At 35.8% G+C, this 19,436-nt stretch overlaps 1 protein-coding gene across 9 annotated transcripts in view; it reads right to left on the reverse strand.

The window, feature by feature from the left end:
• Positions 1-19,436, reverse strand: part of AUTS2 (activator of transcription and developmental regulator AUTS2) — a 1,215,681-nt gene that overhangs the window by 665,036 nt on the left and 531,209 nt on the right. For all 9 annotated transcript variants that reach the window (XM_059881699.1, XM_024985248.2, XM_059881698.1 and 6 more), the window contains one exon: positions 14,552-14,587. In XM_059881699.1, the coding sequence (XP_059737682.1) occupies positions 14,552-14,587 (36 nt within the window). The remainder of the gene's footprint in view (positions 1-14,551; positions 14,588-19,436) is intronic.

Raw genomic sequence — 19,436 nt, forward strand, 5'->3', positions numbered from 1 at the left:
TAGTAAGCTCTTTATCTGTAGATCTAAATATCTGTAATTCAGAAAGGCCTCTGCTTTAATATGTATAAGTGTGTAATGTTTTCCTACCTCCATATGGTATTAATAAGAAGTTTATAAAGTCTCTAAAATTAAAAGAGTTCTGTTCTGGCAGGCTACTGAGTATAAATAAGGTCCTACATAAACTAAATATTTCTAAAATTACCAGAAAGCAAGAAATTAAATTTTAATACTTTAAATGGGGTAGATTAAAAAATAATTCTTACATAAACAAACTCAAAAACATTTTCTGAATCTAAGTTCATATAATTTAGGTGAATACCTGCCAAACAAGATCAGTTTAATAAAATTTGGTTTAATAAAAAACAGCTATGTATTCTTAGTGTTTTATCAGTGTTAAGTGTAATACAAGTGCATATTTTAATTCTACTTGTCATGTCCTTCCCAAATATATACAGATGTACTGCTCAAATAAGCTACCATTATTTTTCCTCTATGTTCAGGATTACAAAAACCTTAATTTGACTGAATTGAATCATTATTCTAACGAACTTCATTCAACAGTAATTATGTTGCAGTCTGTCGGTTTGAACGTAATTTCCGAGATCTTTAAGTAACTTAAAACCTGAAACTAATATTAAATTTAATGGATATTCATTACTTACCTAGGCCATATGTAAGAATGAATACTGAAATATTGATTACTAAATCTACTTTTAAATATATATGGTTTCAGTTTTTATTTTTATAAGTTACAGAGAGGCTGAATACTTCAGTTAATGAACATGTTCATTTTTGCTAGGAGATTGTATAAGGGATGTGTATGGCTGTAGAAAATTAGTTATGTTTATTCATGATCTTTGCTAAAATGCTAATATGTGACAGGCAGTGTGCAATTATCCACCCCTTCAGTTTTTTTTCCTGTGAATAAGTTAGTTACTTTAGTTAAAAGTTATAATACAAAAGGTTGACATTAAGAACAATGACTTCTAAAAATATATATATATATAAAACTTTGCATGTTAAAATTCTAAGTGCTCTATTTTTCAAGGAAAAGAACACTTTTGCCTTAAAGTAGCGGTTTTGAAGATTTTTGGTTTCCAAACACACTTTCAACACTCAAAACTTACAGAGGACCTCAATCAGCTTATTTTGTGTGGGTAGCTGTGTTTGTGTATATGTGTGCACATACTGAAAACTGAAAATACATTAAATGCTTATTTACTCATTCATTTCTAACTAGCGATAACGAACACACTGGACATTAATAACATACTAGTCATATTATAGAATTAATCCTGACTTTATGGAACCCATAAAATTAATCCTTAAGTAAGGTGTCAGTTTGTTCCAGAAAATGAAAGAGTGTCATGAGGACAAAACTTGAAAAGTGAATTTTATTTGCATTGGTTCGTAATCTTTGAATATGAAAAGTAAAGAAATGTGTTAAAATCATACCAACGTTTGTTCAATTTTAAGAGGTTGTTTCGTTATACTTTTGTCTGAGCCCTTTTTGCTTGTTTGTTTGCTTTGCTTGCCACAGAAACAACTAAGTTTTCTTCTTGGTTACAATATTCTTGTTATGAACTCTCATCAAATTTTCCACTTTTGAAATTATACGTGCTTAATTAACCACAGCCTTAATTTACATCTCTGTTATTTTACACATAGTTTATTGTTTCACCTTGATGTTTCCCTTTAAGCCCTGCACCCAGCAACAGGCTAGGCTAGAGTTCTTGTTTAGTTGCTAAGTTGTGTCCTACTATTCTGCGACCCCATGAAGAGTAGCACACCAGGCTCCTCTGTCCGTGGGATTTTCAAGGCAAGAATACTGGAGTGTGAGGTATTATAAATAACCGAGACTAAAGGGGAGAGGCTCACGAGGACAGGCTTCTCCTGTCATTACTTTAACAACTTTAAGAGCAGATCAGTGGGCTGAGTCAGGATTTCCAGAGCTTGTTTTAGTTGAGAAGCAAAGAAATTCATAAGATTAATAACCTAAGATCCAGTGGAGCAAGAATGAATTATACAAAACTGAATGAAGTGATGAAGGTTCATCAGTTTTTTTTTTTAATTTGTTTAAAACATCGTTGATACTGTTTTAATGTCCTGTTTTCTGTTTATTTTTTTTTTAATTTATCTACACTCCGTAACAATTTAGTTGATTCTGCTTTATAAACTAAAATATTTTTAAATGATATCTTATTCTCACTGACTTCTCAAAATTCAGAAACTCTGAGTCTTGTTACTTTTCATGAAATGAGTTATTTGCAAAGATTCAATAAGAACTGGCTTTCCTATTTACCAGAATATGCCTAGAAAAATTCCAAGGTCTTGTGTGGAATGCCATATTTTAGGATAATGCTTATTTAATCAGATATAAATTGGACACGTTTAAAGAATCAAGATTGACCTTACAGAACCATTATTAACAAAATCCACCTAGAAAAAGGGTCTAGTCTTATAACTAGGTAAAAAATGTGACTTCCTGGTGGGCCACTGTGGGATATTTTGGGAACTATAAGAAGAAATTCACTCAGATATACAGGTACTGCAGGTGGTGGAGAAAGTCTCCTAAGTTTGACTTTTCAGACTCAAGACAGCAAGTATTAGAGACTTCCAAAAGTACAGTATGAACCTCTGACAAAATCTTCCAACAAAAGAAAACTTTAATCACACCAAATCTAATGAAATCAATCTTTCTTCAGACTATTTTTTTATCAAACAGTGGAAGATTTGTGCTTCAAGGGAACACTATGCATTGTCTACAGTAAACTCTTCAAAATTATGTTTTTCTCATTTCATAAGAGCCAATTTCCATCTCTATAAATTATAGATATGTAACAGCAATGCAAAGTAATTTTTATCTACAATCAAGCAAATTCTGTCTTGTCACATTAAGGCTCAACTGACCGCCCTCAAGCCAGTTCTGTTTTCTTTTTCACATTCATTTCAATATTTTGCATCTACAATTTTGTCTGTTTTTTGAATTGGGAAAGTTATAATATCTACCCAGTTTCTTCATTACTAATTAAATGAAATTTTTGAAACTTGTATATTTTAAAATATATGAGTCATGATTTACCTGTTTCAAAAATCATCTCTTAACAAACTAATCAACTATACAAAAACTCTCAGATTCTATTTTCTATCTACAAATACTCTTCAACTCTTTCCTTGTGTTAAGGGTGTTACATTAGAAATTTTTGTTTAAATTCTATGAAATTCCTTGACTCTCTCAGACAAAATATCAGTCACATTTGGCATGTTTAGAGTCCAAAGTTTTAATGATTTGCAAATGTGGACTATATCCAAAAATGAAAATAAAGAGGTAGTTTTGATAGTCACTTACTCACACATATGCTCACATGCAAAGTCTTAAATTTTTAAATAATATGGAATCACTGATCCTAAACTGCATATCAGATTATTTCATGCTCTGAATCTGTGAGTGATCTTTATTAGATGCAAAGGTTTCTTCCAAAATATGAGAGCTGTGTCCACAGAGAAGTACAGAGCACTCATTTTTCAAGATTTGAAGCTGAAACCCTAAGAAGCAAAAAGCTTTGTATGTGACAGCTTAAATGCTTGTAATCAAACTAATTGGCAGCACAATGACCTGGAATGAGCTTAGAAGCACTATTATAAATGTTTAGCAATCAGTGAAGCAATCCTTTATTATTCAGGCTCACGTTTTGCAGTTTTATCATCTTACAGGATGAAATGGTGGGTGGGGGCGGGTTGGAGAGCAGAAAATAGGAGAAAAGGAAAAATATGTAAATAATTCTATTACTTCAAAAGAGTAAATGAACCAAGGGTGAAACTATTGCTGAATGATGGGAAAAGGAGTTAAAATGTAATAAAATTAGCCTAATGACTAAAATCAGGAGTAAAAACATTAAATGAGCTGTCTGTTGCCTAAAGAAATCCTCTGTACATACAAACTGACAGAGTTAGAAATACAGATTCTATTCACAAAAATGTAATGTATTATAGGGCTTCCTAGGTGGCTCAGTGGTAAAGAATTCTCCTACCAAGGCAGGAGACGAGGGTTTGATCCTAGGTCAGGAAGATCCCCTGGAGAAGGAAACCCACTCCAGTATTCTTGCCTGAGAAATCCCATGGACAGAGGAGAGAGCAAGGCAGGCTACAGTCCACAGGGTCACCAAAGAGTTGGACACAATGTAATGACTAAACAACAACAAACGTATCATACATAAATCTCACTGGATAATTTTCTCCAATAGAGAAGTACCTGGACCCCTAAAAGTAATTTTAGCAAGAACTCATGCAATCTTCTTCCTCCCCTCTACAAACATAAAACTATCCTACCCAAAACTTGAGAGTCTTCACATAAGTATGACAAAGAAATTATGTGGCAGAAAAAATATCAAGTACAGTTAAAGGTCAGATTTCAATAGATATTTAAATGACTCTTGGACAAGTGATATTATAGCAAGAAAAGATACAGACAAAAATATGTTAAAACAAATGTGTTTATAATTAAATCAGGTGGTAATGACAACCGCAAAGGTCTCTCAAATTACATTATACATATGTACAACTAAAGTCTAAGAACATGTGTCAGGATGACTCCTCAAAAATCTCTTGAGAAACTTATTACGAATCAAATGTTTCTAGGTTAGCTGAGGTGAAGGTGTTGAAACTGATACTTTTGAAAAGCAAAAACCTTCCCAGGAAATACCACACTTATAAAAAAACACATGGGTCAAAGGAGAAATCTCAAAATAAATATTTTCAACTAAGTGAAAATAAAAATATAACACCCAAATTTGTGGAATACAGTGAAAGCAGTCCTAAAGAAACTTTATACCAATGAATCCACATATCAGAAGACTGTTTTAAAATCAATAATCAATGCTTCCACATAAGGAGACTAGATAAATCAGAGCAAATTAAATCCTAAGTAGACAAAAAAAATTAATACAAATTAGAGGAGAAATCAATGAAGTTCAAAACAGAAACTCAATAGAGAAGATCAATAAAACCAAAAGCTGGTTATCTGAAAAGGTCAAAAAAATCAATAATCCTCTATCCAGACAAACTAAGAAAAAAGAAAAGAGACATAATTTATTAACATTGGGATGAAAGTGGAGACATCACTACAGATCCTATGGACATTAAGCAAATAATAATGAATATAATGAAGAACTCTATGCCACAAATAGTATGACTTGGATGAAATGGAACAATTCCTTGAAAGACACTTCTATCATAACTCAAGAAGAAATAAGTAATCTGAATAAGCCTGAGTAAATAACTTGAATCAATAATTATCTTCCAAACAGAAAGCACCAGAACCAGATGGGTTTACTGGTGAATTCTATCAAACACTAAAGTATGAAATTATACCAATTCTCTACAATGTCTTTCAGAAGGTAAAAGAAGAAAGAATAGTTTATAACTCATTCTATGAGGCCAGCATTACTTTAATATCAAAACTGGACAAAGACATTAGAAAAAAAATACAGATCAATACCTTTCATGAACATACATGCAAAAATCCTCAATAAAATATTATCAAATCATATCCAACAATGTATAAAAAGAAATACACATCACAAATGAGTAGGATGTATGCCAGAAAAGCAAGAAAAACATTTGAATACTAATTAATGTAATCTATCACATCAGCAGACTGAAGGAGACAAATCATGTGATCATATCAATAAACAAAAAAAACAAGCATTTGACAAAATCAATACTCATTAATGATAAAAAGCTGTCAGCACACTGGGAATAAAAGGAAACTTCTATCCTTGATAAAGCATATCTACAAAAAATCCACAGCAAACATCATACATACTGATAAGAATCTCAATGCTTTTCTGAAAAACAAGGAACAAGGCAAGAATGTTTCCTCTCATTACTCCTTTTCAACATCAAACTAGATGTCCTAGCTAATACAAAAAGATCAGAAAAGAAAAGAAAAAGTAAACAGTTTGGGAAGGAAGAAATAAAAATGTCTTTATTCACACATGAAATAATCACCTATGTAAAAAATCCAAAGGAAATATTAAATGCTCCCTTTAGAAATAGTAAGTGGAAAGAGTAAGGTTTCAGGAAACTAAGTTAATATTACAAAGTTCAATTACATTCCTATAGGCCGGCAATTAATAAGTGGAGTTTAAATTTTAAAACATACTAGCACTTACATGAGCACCCCCCAAAGTAAAACATTTAGTTATTAATATAACAAAGTACACACAAGATTTACATCAGGAAAACTATTATAAAATTCTGATGAAAGACATCAAAGAAGAACCAAATAAAAGCCCAGAGATATTCCATGTTCATGAACAAGAAAATTCAATACTGTCAAGATATCACTTCTTTCCAACTTCACCTATAGATTCAATGCAATTCCAAGCAAAACACCAGCAAGACATTTTCTGGATATTGACAAACTGATTTTAAAGTTTATATGGGGAGGCAAAAGACCCAGAATTTCTACTTAAATGTTGAAGGAGGAAAACAAAGTTGAAGAACTGACAAAACACAACTTCAAGACTTAATTATAAGTATCAAGTAATATTACTTGTTTATAGTAATCAAGACACTGTGATATTGGCCACCCCCCCACAAACAAACAAATCCAGACAGATTAGTGCAACAGAACTGAGAGACAAAAATAGACACACTTATATGGTGTTAGTGGAAATGTAAACTGGTATGGCAATTGTGAAAAACAGAAAAGGAGTTCACCACAAAATTAAAAATTAAACTGCCATATGATCTAGCAGGCTTCCTAACTGCACACTCACATTCAGTGCAGCATTATTCACAACAGCCAAGATACAGAAACAACGGATAAATGGATAAAGAAGATATGATGTCTGAATAAGAACATATGTTCTTATATATGTTCAATGTATATGTTGTTATTCAGACATGAGAAAGAAGGAAATTCTGCAATTCACGACAGCCTGGATATACATTGAAGGCATTATGCTAAGTGAGGTAAGTCAAACAAAGACAAATACTGTATAATATCACAGGGTCTATGAAGTCTCTTCTTACCCAGAGGTTTTGAAACCCTCAGACTAAATAAAATAAAAACAATAGGTCTATTTTAATTAACAAATTGAAAATTGGTAATGGCACCCCACTCCAGTACTCTTGCCTGGAAAATCTATGGACGGAGGAGCCTGGTGGGCTGCAGTCCATGGGGTCGCACAGGGTCAGACACGACTGAAGCGACTTAGCAGCAGCAGCAGCAGATGCAAATATCTTGTAACTATATTGTGCCTCTGTACAAACACAGCTTAACGGTTTCATTGGTCATGACCAATGTTCTTAAAAGAACACTGAAATCTCTAGTTTTGTTTGCCTCTCAGAATGTATGAACATTTCTTTTGTTCAGAGAAGTCAGGTTGTCATATCACTGAGTTAGTACTGTTACCAAGTCATTTTTAAAATATATTTTAAATAAATTCTAAAGGAACCAAATTTCTTGCCTCATTTGGGTTTAGGATTGAGATGCTCACTTACTATGATTCTCTCTGCACAGGATACAGCCCTACCTTCCCTCTGCAAAGTCAGGACTATTTCCCACAAAAGTAGGTTACTTACAGGAGCATCTTGCAAGAGATAAAATGTGAATGTTTTCCATAGAAACTAAAATGGAAATGGAGAAATTTGGGGAGTTATTTGAGAAATGTGGCCCACCATGGGCTTGAGTGAGTTCTTTCTTGGTCTCTGTAATCATTCAGATTCTCCCCAATTTCCTTCTGGAGCATTTCAGTGGTACTTACAGTCATTTGTTGGTCTGGGCAAGATTTTATGAGATGCAATGAACATATGAAATATTAGAAGTACACTGGGAACCACAGCTGTTATGCCTTGCTGCATTTTTAATGGCTCCTTAAAATCAGAGGCCACTACGCACAGCAGCACATTTAGACAGGAAACACTGCAATTATCTGGCTTCACCACTCCATTGCAAATATAAGAGTACATTACAGTTTATAAGCCCCTAATAGACAGTCATCACCTTTGGCAAGGTTTCCACTCCAAGCTACAATCTAAATTTATTACCAGGGAGTGGTCAAGAGAGACTGAAAGTCTTTTTTGTTTGTTTTGTTTGCACCCTATAAACCAAATATTGAAAATATGAAAGAAAAGAAATCACGTATAGTGTATGTAGTATAAGGCAGGTCCTTTTAACATGACTGTTAGTGAAGCTAATTACAACAAGAAGATTGGAGATCATTCATTAGCCTAGTAAGCAAATTAGGTTTGTTAACAGTGATTTATAACGCCAATCTTTGGGTAACTGTGTTGGTCTTTTCAAGTATACGTGTATTGGACTTGACAGTTTATTAACTGTGCTGTATCTAAACAGCTTGTCACTAGGGCGCTTTTGTTAAAACGATATTGTGTTTTAAATGGATAAACATTTTTGCACGAGCAAAATGCATTTTAAATGTTTGGCTTCTGAAGTCAAGTACTAGGAGATAAGTGAAGTGTCTCAAACCATCTAAGCCTCCAATAACTCTTGTTTACTGCTAGAGCTGACTATAGGAAAATGTGACACTTGGAGTTAAAATAGCACTTTTCCTTTTTAACAAGCCCCAGTTGTGTTTTTTAACCTCTTTTCAAATGGTACTCTTGGTATTTCACCAAGCTCTAAGTTCTTTATGCAATGGATTGGGAAGCATTTCATTTACAATTTCAGGAAAAATATTTTTTAAAGCAGTTAAACAAAGGAATGAGTCTTTGATCTGAAAGATTCTTCTGATTGATAGTCCATGAAACTCCAGATCAGTTAAATCAATCAAAATAAAGGTTGTGTGGGTAGTCAGAGTTAAACCTTGGGGTTTCACACTGCCCATGGTTTAGTTTATACTGCTCATACCAACTCATTCAACATTTCTGTAATTTGGAAATCCCCAACAAGGATAAGACAATCTCCCTTAAAGCCAATGTTGGGAAACAGATTTTAAAAAAATAAATAATGCTACTTTCTGAATTCCATGACAGTGATCTGTATGTTCCCTCTGGGACTGTCAATGCACTCTGCTTACGTTGCTAAAGGCTTTATACTGCATCATCTCTATGACCAAATAGGGATATACTAGCTGTGGGACAGAATAAGCTTATAGCCTATTTCTATGCGTTTATGTAACTAAAGAATGCAAATATAAAAATACTGTTCACAGTTGTTAGTTTCAAAGAAAGGCAGACTTGGTCGCTCAACTGAAGAGTGGTGTTCATTAAGCAGTAAAGGGACTATGGCCTTGCACTCCTGTGTCTCAGAGGACAGCAGAGAAAGGCAGCAAAGCCAATTGGAAGGGCTGATCCCTGGGGCAGACACTTAGATGCAGGGCAGACAGAATTACAGATCTTGGAATATAGAGAACCAAAGGCCCTTTAGCAATTATCTAGTCCAGTGGCTGGTAAAATCTTTTTTTCCCCTCAAATCATTTTCTTTTCTCAAATCATATTTTTTAAAGTGATTTACTTTCTCCAAATCTGAGGCGCCAGAGAAGGGAGGTGAGAAGACAAGGAGACCAGGCTCAGGGCTCATTCCCACATCCAGGAGGAGTACCTGAATTTTCATTCTACCTCCGTAATTAGTTTGCAACAGCCAACCACAAAGATTCCTGTAGATGTTTAAAAATACTTAGTCTATTCCCTCACAGAAAAGTTCAGAAAATGAGAATATTATGGGATTGGTGGCAACTGGAGACACCAACTCATCCTTTCTGTTTATTTTATTCACCAAATTTCTTGATTACCTTGTACTTCACAAGGAAGGTAAAACTAGTGTGGACACAGAAGACAGTTTCCACAGGGTGAGCAAGAAGAGTCATCTCACTCACAGACTCTACAAATAATGAAATGTCTGCTCACCCAAATTTAAACTGTAGTGTTCACTTAATCAGAGTATGCGGCTCATGGCTCACAGACCCCACTCTGAAAGTCAGAGTGTTAAAAACCAATCAAAAACATTTTAAAAAGGTAAGAGTGGGAAATAGAAAACAGAATTACAATTTTAGTCTAAGTCCCTTGAAATTAGAGTTTATTGGTGACTATGTTGAAGAATCTGTCAGAGCACAGCTATAAAGCAACCCTCCAGTATAAATAGTCCTGTGGTTCCCAATCTTAACAAAACACAATACTTAAGTGTAGATTCTAGTTTTGTTACTTTCTAGGAGGCAAATATAGTTCAGGGTAGTATTTTAAAGGGTACAGCTCAAAACGGTGGCAAATATACCATTCCGAAGGACAACTGATTTCATTTGCTCAGTGTTTCTGCATAGTACACATACAGCTCCAAAATCATTAGCAATGTCCTAGATTTTAAGGTGACTGATAGGTTCCAAGGCTTTTATTATTATAATCAGAATAATATATTCATTAAATTTTTATATTACATATCCCATAATTAACCACTTTAGTGAACTTGTACTCACTTTGGATACAGAGAATCTCTGAGGCTATTTCAAACGTACTTAGGTGAATTACTGGGTAACTATTAGGGGTCATTTAGGGATATTATTGAATACACGAACAGTTACATCTCAAAGACATTTTGTGATAAGGCCACAGTTGCCTTTTCAGGACATACTGAAGTTATTACAGGGAATTACTGGTTTAATGTAAATTTAAATTTGGGTGGCAATGTTTTGTTTTTCATGTTATTTTGGCCACCTCTTTTAAACTATCATTGAAGATAATTAAATTTCTAACTATGTACTCTAACTTCCAAACTCATTATGTTCCTAAAAAGGAATCTCTTCTTTCCTGAGACTTCTATCCCAAGTAAAAGAAGTGTCACGGTCATAAAATCTTGGTTTGACACCTTTCTAATTTTAATGTAACAGTTCACTAAGCCAAGTTCAAGTCTCCTTATAAGCCATCTCCTTCCTACTCTCAGCCCAACCCAAAGAGCTATCAGCAGTCTTTAAATGTCTCAGGTCTGAGGGGAAAAAAATCAACAAATAACTTTAACGGACAAATTAAAACACCCAATATGTGGATGGCCTACAGAATAGTTCATTCTGACCTCATCATGAGCAAAGAGAATGACAGGGAAGGAATTTTATGTTTGTATATACAGTAAACTGGTATACAGCTGACCAAACACAAAACCCTAGCCTCCCAAGAAAGTATGCAATGAGAACAAAATATTCCTCTCCTACAGTTACAAATTACAATGTTTACTTTTTATTGTGAATTTCCAGTGGTACATCTCCATCACAACATTTCACAACCACTTAATGAGGCCACATTTATTCCATCACACTATACAGTGGGGATCACAGAAGAAAACATGTATTATTTCCTATTATTGAGAGCTGCTCTGTGTGCATTAAATATCTTACCTCATTTAATATTCACAACTCTCTTAGGTAGGTAAAGATGAGGAAACAGACTCAGAGACAAGAAAGAATTCATCCAAGGTCATACAAGTAGTCTTTATATCGTACTGTCTCTAAGTTCTTAATTATATGCTATGCATAATAAAACTTCAAATACATGTAAAAGAAGAAAATATAGGCCAAAACATTTAAATTGAAAAGAAAAATGTGTTCATTGCATTAATGTGTGTGTTTTTTTTTAAAGAAAATCCTACACACTCCAACAAGTTTTGGTACTCTTGCCAAAAAAATAAAAAAGCAAATATATTCCAACTAGTCTATACTTCCATTTATATTTAGAATATGAGCTGAGCATGAGTATGTAATGAATATATATGTATGTCTCTCTGTGTGTATAACACCCACATTATTCATAAGCTCCCAAAAATGTGAAAAGTTTGTTCCAATCCTTCTCTATTTTGTCTACTTTAAGAATTCTTTGCAATATGCTTATGTAAATACTGATTTTAGCTGCTGTTCTCATTTCTCGAATCTTCAGCTTATAAATGGATTGGAAAAGCGACAGACCTAAGCAGACATCTATGAAACACAAAACCAAGGAGGTATAAACAAATACAATTTCATCAGAAACAAAAGTCTATTCTTCAAAGCCTTTAAGTTACTACTACTGTTTAATGAAAAGAACCAAAAGAAAGTAAAACATACTGGCTGTGGGTAAGGTACACACACACACATGTGTACATATATACCTGCAAGTGCATACAGTTATGTGGGCATCTATTTTATTAGCATACACGATGATCGGCATTCTACCTTAGTTCACTAAAAGTTCTACAGGGGCATACAGTCTAAATCAAAGAAGATTCTGAAGTTAGAGTAATGTTGGGGCAAGGGGAGAGTATTTAAGAAAACATTTTCACGCTGTTAAACTGAAGAGGTGAGTGCCTTCAGTTTTCTTATACTAGGATTCACACTATGGTTCAATTGCATTAATAGCTCATTGACTCTGCAGGTAATCTGCTTCTCCCCACACTTCAAAGTGATGCTGAAGAGGATTAAGGATAAAGTCGAAATATCATCATTCCACTTACCTGATGCTGAGCCTTCACTATAGACTTAGGTAAAGGTCATTATGACATCATAGATCATAAAGAACAGTGCAAAGAATACATTGGCATGAAATCACTAAAAATTGTAAATATACTATCTCCACTTAGAAGTGTGAAACTCACCAATGCTTCAGTTAGTACCTGAAATTAAATATTACATGTGATATTCCTGAGATAGAAACTGAAACAGAAGATGCTTTTTGATGAGGACTTGGCAATAATAACAATGGATTTTGCACTTTCATAACATAATAATCCCATTATTGGAAACACATTCTATGTAGAACATTTTTGTCATAGTTGAAAGCTGAACTTACATCTGGTATGTATCTCCTCGATGTAAGCTAATAATACTACAGATTTTTATATATAAGCAAAGTAATATTAAGAATAATTTTTCTAAAGTACATAAAAAAACCTTTTATACTCATCCAGCTCTGTGTAAGTGTAAAAAGTATTTGAGATTTATAATTGCAAAAGACTTTTGATTCATAAGAACCTATTGTTACACAATTAAAATAAACATTCCTGGAATTAGAAAAGTAAGTGACCAAAAGCATAATAAAATTCTCAGTACTTTTAGAGGTGATTTTCTTCTTTCAGAGTGCTCTTACTGACAATAATATATATATATATATATATATTTGAATGCTCAGTCTGGAAGTAATCAGAGGCTGAGTCAGTGGCATTGGCCTCCTTCTGCTGAAGAAAGTAAAGAGGGGGGATTTAGCTTTTGGATAGAGAATAAACATTGGCAGGCTCCAGATTTTACTTCCAGCATCTCAACCCACATCCAGCCTGGTGTGAAGAGATGGCAGATGGGACTACTTCTGTTATTTCGGCTGCTGAAGCAGGATCTTGTTTCAGCATCCTGCTTGTTTCTATAAGCATGAATATTCAACCACAATAAGGAGTAAGGATAAGTGTGCTGACTGTATGAAGCAGGTAACAAGAAATCATCAACCCTTTCTCTTTGTATCATAGGCTAAGACCAGAAAAAAAAAAATCAACATTTAATAAATGCCACTTCATCTAAGCTTGGAAAAGACTTATTATTCAATGAAAAGATGCTTGTTTTCATGGATTTAATGTAAATGTAAGGAGAGAAATGTGTGGGCAGAAGAAAGCCAAAGTAATTAGCATTTTAGGGGGGAGAAATTTAAAGGCAACACAACAGAATCAGTAACCATTTTCCACTTTATTTTCATGATTTCATTATTTTCCCTGAAAATGCTGAGCAGATATTAGAGTATCTGTGTTCATCACTCAGAACATAAATAAGATTCCTTCAAATTCCTTTAAATATCACAACAAATGTCTACATGGGCATGTTATCCCACTGTGTAAATAACGTTTATGTGTAATTCTTATTTATTTATATTTTGAAAAGCATTACTGAATCCAAGAAGGATAATTTAGCTATAGATAAGAGGAATGGAAGTGACAATTTCTTCATGAATGAGAAATATTGGGATAAGCCCTGAGGTGTATCACCATCCACACACTTCCCAAAGGACAGATAATAAGGTCTTAAAATTAAATAATACACCTATAGTCAATAAAATGACAAGTTTGATGATTGATGAGAAAAAAATCTAAAGGCCACCTACTCAGACTGTGAGGGAAAGCATACAGTCACCTCTCAAAAAAATTAAAATATGGCAATTCATTGTATAAGTGGGGCAGTTCTTCAAGGGATCTTAAAGAACATGTATACCTCATTGCATAAATTGAATTCCATCTTCCACTTGACCACTTCCACTTGACACTTCTCACTAAAAAACCAATTTTTCAGGAAAGGTGGCACAGGTCAAGCAGGATTCCCTGTATCTCCTTACTCTGCCAGGTGAGGGGCAAACGTGCTGGGTGCTAGGAACCAGACACATTTTTGAGACTGACTTGTGAACCCTAGTGCCCAGCAGGTGATGTATTTTAAAAATAAAACAACTCTCAGTTAAAAGATGGACATCAGTCTGCTCTTCAGGACTGAGAGGGAATTTCTTGGACGTTTTTTTTTCACATCCTAATGAGTATATATTACACAAGAAAATGAATGCCAGCGCGAGGCACACATGTGGAAGTTGAGATAAAACTTACGAAGTAGCCTGTTCCCAAGCTGGAAGGAGCTGAACTCTGCAAGAAAGCATAAAAACAAAGTGGAAAATCAGCAATGGTTTTTAACACGTTCCAATCCACACAGCTCATTACCAGTTCTTCGCAGGCTTTTCATCACGACACCACATCGCCTGTATATGCGGCCCCTTGTCATCTGCTACTGATACAAACACTGTGTTGCTTAATTTTCCCCTTTACATCTCTCAACAACTCAGAGATGCTAACGTGCTATTTACTGAATTCCAAGCTTCTGCGGTGGACGTAATTGCCAATTTATTTGACAGGCAGCTGGGTAATGAATTAATGATGGCATTTCGCCCTGCACTGAGACTAAACAGACACGCATCAGCCTGCCTCCCTGACTTGCTGACATTCAATGCCCTGGTCTCAAGCTACTCAGTTTTGTGGCCGCAAAGGGGCAGGCAAGAGGAAAGAGCCCAGACTGACTTGAAAATAAAAAGCCCAGTGGGTTTGGATGACTTTTCCAGTGTGTGACCTACTTGCCAGCTTATTCCCTCAAGGCACCAGTTAGTACACACAGAGCGCTTTTCAAAACTGAGACATTTTGTAAACATAATTAGTAGACTAAAATGCAAAGAATGTGTGGGTAAAGGGAAGTGGTGAAAAGCACCATTCTTCTAAAGGTTTTAGTCACCAAAGTTATCAGTTTAGGCTTCCACAGTTCTCACACAAAGGGAACTAAAAAACAGTGATGCTGAGACGTACCTGGGCCATCACTTCATAGGGGAAAGAGACCCAAAAAAGAACTTGGTTTGAATTTTAAACTTGTCTGTGTTGTTTTTTCCCCCTAAAACCTCTCATTACAAATTCTTTAATTTGCAGTGTCCTCTTTATGAATGAGAGAGGCCCCAGATAAGCTTGAAACAAAAAGAACGCTAACACTGAGACACTCCTCAGGTCTCAGCAAGGAATCCTTGTACCAGCAAGGCCTCTCCCTGCCAGGCTTGGGCTGGTTGTTACACCTTCCACCTACAGGGAACGGACTTCCACGGTGATGCAACAGTTACTTGGGTAACCTCTAACTGTTCTACCTAAATGCCTGGTCCCTGCTCTGCAAACCACAGGTAGCATGTACCCTCTGCTTGACTCATCCTGGTTTCCCTAGCACTTAGCTCAATGCCTTGCACATAGCAGGCATTTGGTAAGTATTAGTTGAATTAATGTATGTATAAATCGATGAATGCTTAGACTGTATGGGGATGGGACTCAGGTGAACTTAACATCTCCAAAAATCATATCTCCAAATATAGATACGATTCTTGATTTTATATCAGTTTTGAAAAGGAAATAATGGTGCTGTAAGTACAAAGAGCATCTGTATCAAACAAGGACATGATGCTCCAGGGCATTCCTAAATTCAGCACCTGGAGCAAAACTTTCTTCCCCTCAGTGTTCCAGACAGGCTTGGGGGAATAAAGAACCTAGATACGTGATCCTGGACACTGGATTTTCAAAAACCTTGCTGCATTTGTGCTCCTATAAACGGTACATAGGGAGAGCAACAGTAGTCATGGAGACAGCTCCTCAGAGCAATGATTAGCCATGTGATGGCATCACCTGTTTTCAGCACCCACCACCCCCACTCCCCCACCCATGGCAGAACACAGGAAGGCAAAAGCCAAGTTAGATCTCCACCAGCCTGGAGTTGTGCCCCTGGGAGGCAAACTCATTTTAGAATGAATTACTCAGAGAGAGCATGGGATTTGTTTATTTCAGTGTTCCCCCCACCTTTCTGCAAATGTATTTTATCCCAGAAGCAGAAGGACCCCTTCAAGCCCACCTCCCCACCCCCACATACATATCATCTTATTGTATACCAAGAAAATGACATCCTTCAGGTCCCGGGAAGCTCTGTTATACTCATTTTGCATATATATTGTACATTACTCAGGGAGCTGGGTGGAGAAGAGAGCTTTGTTGTGCATATTTGTTCTGGCTATTGTTTATGCAGGTCTGACTGAATGAGGGAACAGTGGGTATCATTTCAATTTCTGATGTCAACATCAAATTACTTATTTAATTTCATGCCTGGCGAAGCATTGTATAGCTACACGCAGAATCATTTCACTTCATTTGTTATGCTGTGTTTTCGTGGCGATTGGCTTGCCTTCCAACTGACAGCTTTAATTACGACATGAATTTGATTGCACTGCCGAGGAATTAACATAATGCAACAAAGCATTTAAGAACCCTGCCTTACAACACCCCCCTCACATACACACGCATGCATGCACGCACGAGCACAGATAGACACATGAAGGAACAGACCCAAGATCCTCATGTACATTAAAGGTCCACTGGAGTTTCAACTTTTGCTAGAAAGCATATAGAACTAGAGAGTCAGAGGCTACCCACATTTGAACTCACCATTTTGTGTGTGTGTGTGTGTGTGTGGCATTCAGCTATAATTTCTGGACCTAGCAGAAAAGTTCGTAGAAAAACTCTTCTAATCTACTTTGCCAAATGTCCATGGTGTTGACATTTCCTCCCCTCTAACTCCTTTCTCCACTATATTTTTCTTGGCCGATTGCCAGCTCCCTTCAATCATTGCTGGAAAACTTGAACAGAAACGTTTCTGAAATAAAGTGATTTCTCCTTGGTCCAGTTCTATAAGCCCAAGAATCTGCTAAGGCCCTGTGTTCAGTGGGATGCTACTCCTGGTCCTTCACCATCAGACAGAGGTATAGCAGAAGTTTTGAGACCAGCCACAGGGCAGAGAAGCAGGGTTTCACTGACACTCAGGTCACATACCACATGCCTCAGGCCTTGCTAACCAAAAATCCAGAAAAGTCTCTGTCATTTATACTTAATCTAAGTATATATTTAAAAGCTGAAAATATTTGATAGTTTTAACATTTTTCCAAGTCATAAATTCCATGAACAACTTAAACCATGGGCAACAATAGATTATGCTACATTATTGTGTTAGTAGCTCAGTTGTGTCCAACTCTTTGTGACGCCAAGGAATGTGGCCCCACCAGACTCCTCTGTCCATGGGATTTTCCAGGCAAGAGTGGGTTACCATTCCCTTCTCCAGGGGATCTTCCCAACCCAGGGATTGCAGGCAGATTCTTTACCACCTGAGCCACCAGCAAAGTCCCAGATTATCCTATAAAAATGAAATAAGTATTTAAAAATAGCTTTTTTACTGTTAGAAATGTTTTATGTTTCTATAGCTATTTGTTTACAAATGTGCATCTAGGAATTATTATTGTTTTCTCATGTTACAGGAGACAGACAGCATGAAGAAAGGGCTCAGGAAAGCAGATAGGTGATGATGTCCTGACCACTGAACCATTTGATGAAATCAAGTTGAATTTTAACTTTCTATGCTTCCCCAATTTATAATGAGAGGAAAGGGGCTTCCATTTTTGTTGCTTGGACAGAGACCGCATACATTGTCCAAACTATATAGCAAAAGTGGCCACAGAATCTAAAAAAGGGTATAAGTCAAAATGAGGCTTGAAAAACTAAGTTTTTTTAATTCAATAAATAAAAGCATCCTTGAATTTAAAAGCATTTGAAGTCAATCATATACACACGTTTAGGCAAATATGTTTGTTGAATAATGAAAAAGGCTTATTTCTTTAAGAAATTCTTATTTCTTTAAGTGATAGAGTTGCCAATTCATTCATATTTTCTGTGTATTACATAGAAATGAGAGGTATAGAGGGACTGAGAAAACAGAGTTAGAAAAAGTATTTAGTGGTTTCCACGAGAAGACAAGAGTATGAAGAAATTCCAGACAGTTGGCTATCGGATATGTGATTTCCAGGCTCATTATAAGCTATCTCCTGTTTAACATGGTCTTTGCATTTGTTTTTTTGTTTTTTCCCAGATTTGACCACTGTTCCAGCAATCTCCGCAAATCACCTACCTCCAACTCATTAAGTTGTAAAGAGGAGCTTTCTTACAAACACACTGTGCCTCGGTCTCCGAGCTGCGCGGGCCGCAGACACAGTAATGGGGCGCGTCGCTGAAAGACATTTTCCAGGAAGGAGGATGCTGCTGTTGACATTCAAGTCCACCAGCAGACAGTCATTGAATGCATGCTCATTCTACTCCTCTCATTGCCCCCCACCTGACTTGCTTTCCATCTCTGTTACTAAGCTATTATTGAAGCTACTCATTAAACCCATGAAGTTAAAATTTCTGTTTTAACATCTTACCTAGAACAAGGGATTTCAAAAATCGGTTATCCATCCAAAATAGATGTACTCCCTTCATTAGAGATCTACACAGAGAGGCCATGGCTACTATTACGGCTCCCTAAGCATGTGATAGATGTGTGCTTCACCCCAGAGGAAAATGTAAGCTCTGACCCTAGGGCTAATTTAAATACAGTATTTTAAAATTCTTCCAAATTATCATGCATGTCTGACATCCCTGCCTATCCACCCTCATGTTATACTTTTTCTTCTTGGGAGTGAAAAGTAGAAGGATCATGCCAAGAATCACATGGCCAAGTATATTTATTACAAAGGTCACAAGACGAGTTCATTTGTTTTCTGTAGTGTTTTAGAAAACAATGACAATTAAAAGAACCTAAAATTTTAATCTTAAGAAATGTGCCTTGGAGATAAAGATTACTGATAACTTATAAAGATGAAAAATATATATAAATAGAGAAATGAACCACTAGTGGAAGTAAAAACGTGGGCACAACTTGAAAAAACATCACGGGTGGAAACGGTCACTTCCAAATTCAATTTTCAACGTGTTACAATCCATTTCAAGTTGTTACCAGCTCTCATCTCTATTCAGCAGCCTTCGGGCTTTTCCCCCTAATTTCATTCTTGCTCTCATTTTTATCTGCAGTTATTCACATAAAAGGAAAAGTAAACAT

Source organism: Bos taurus, chromosome 25, assembly GCF_002263795.3.
Source record: "Bos taurus isolate L1 Dominette 01449 registration number 42190680 breed Hereford chromosome 25, ARS-UCD2.0, whole genome shotgun sequence".
In the NCBI taxonomy this organism is placed as follows: Eukaryota; Metazoa; Chordata; class Mammalia; order Artiodactyla; family Bovidae; genus Bos; species Bos taurus.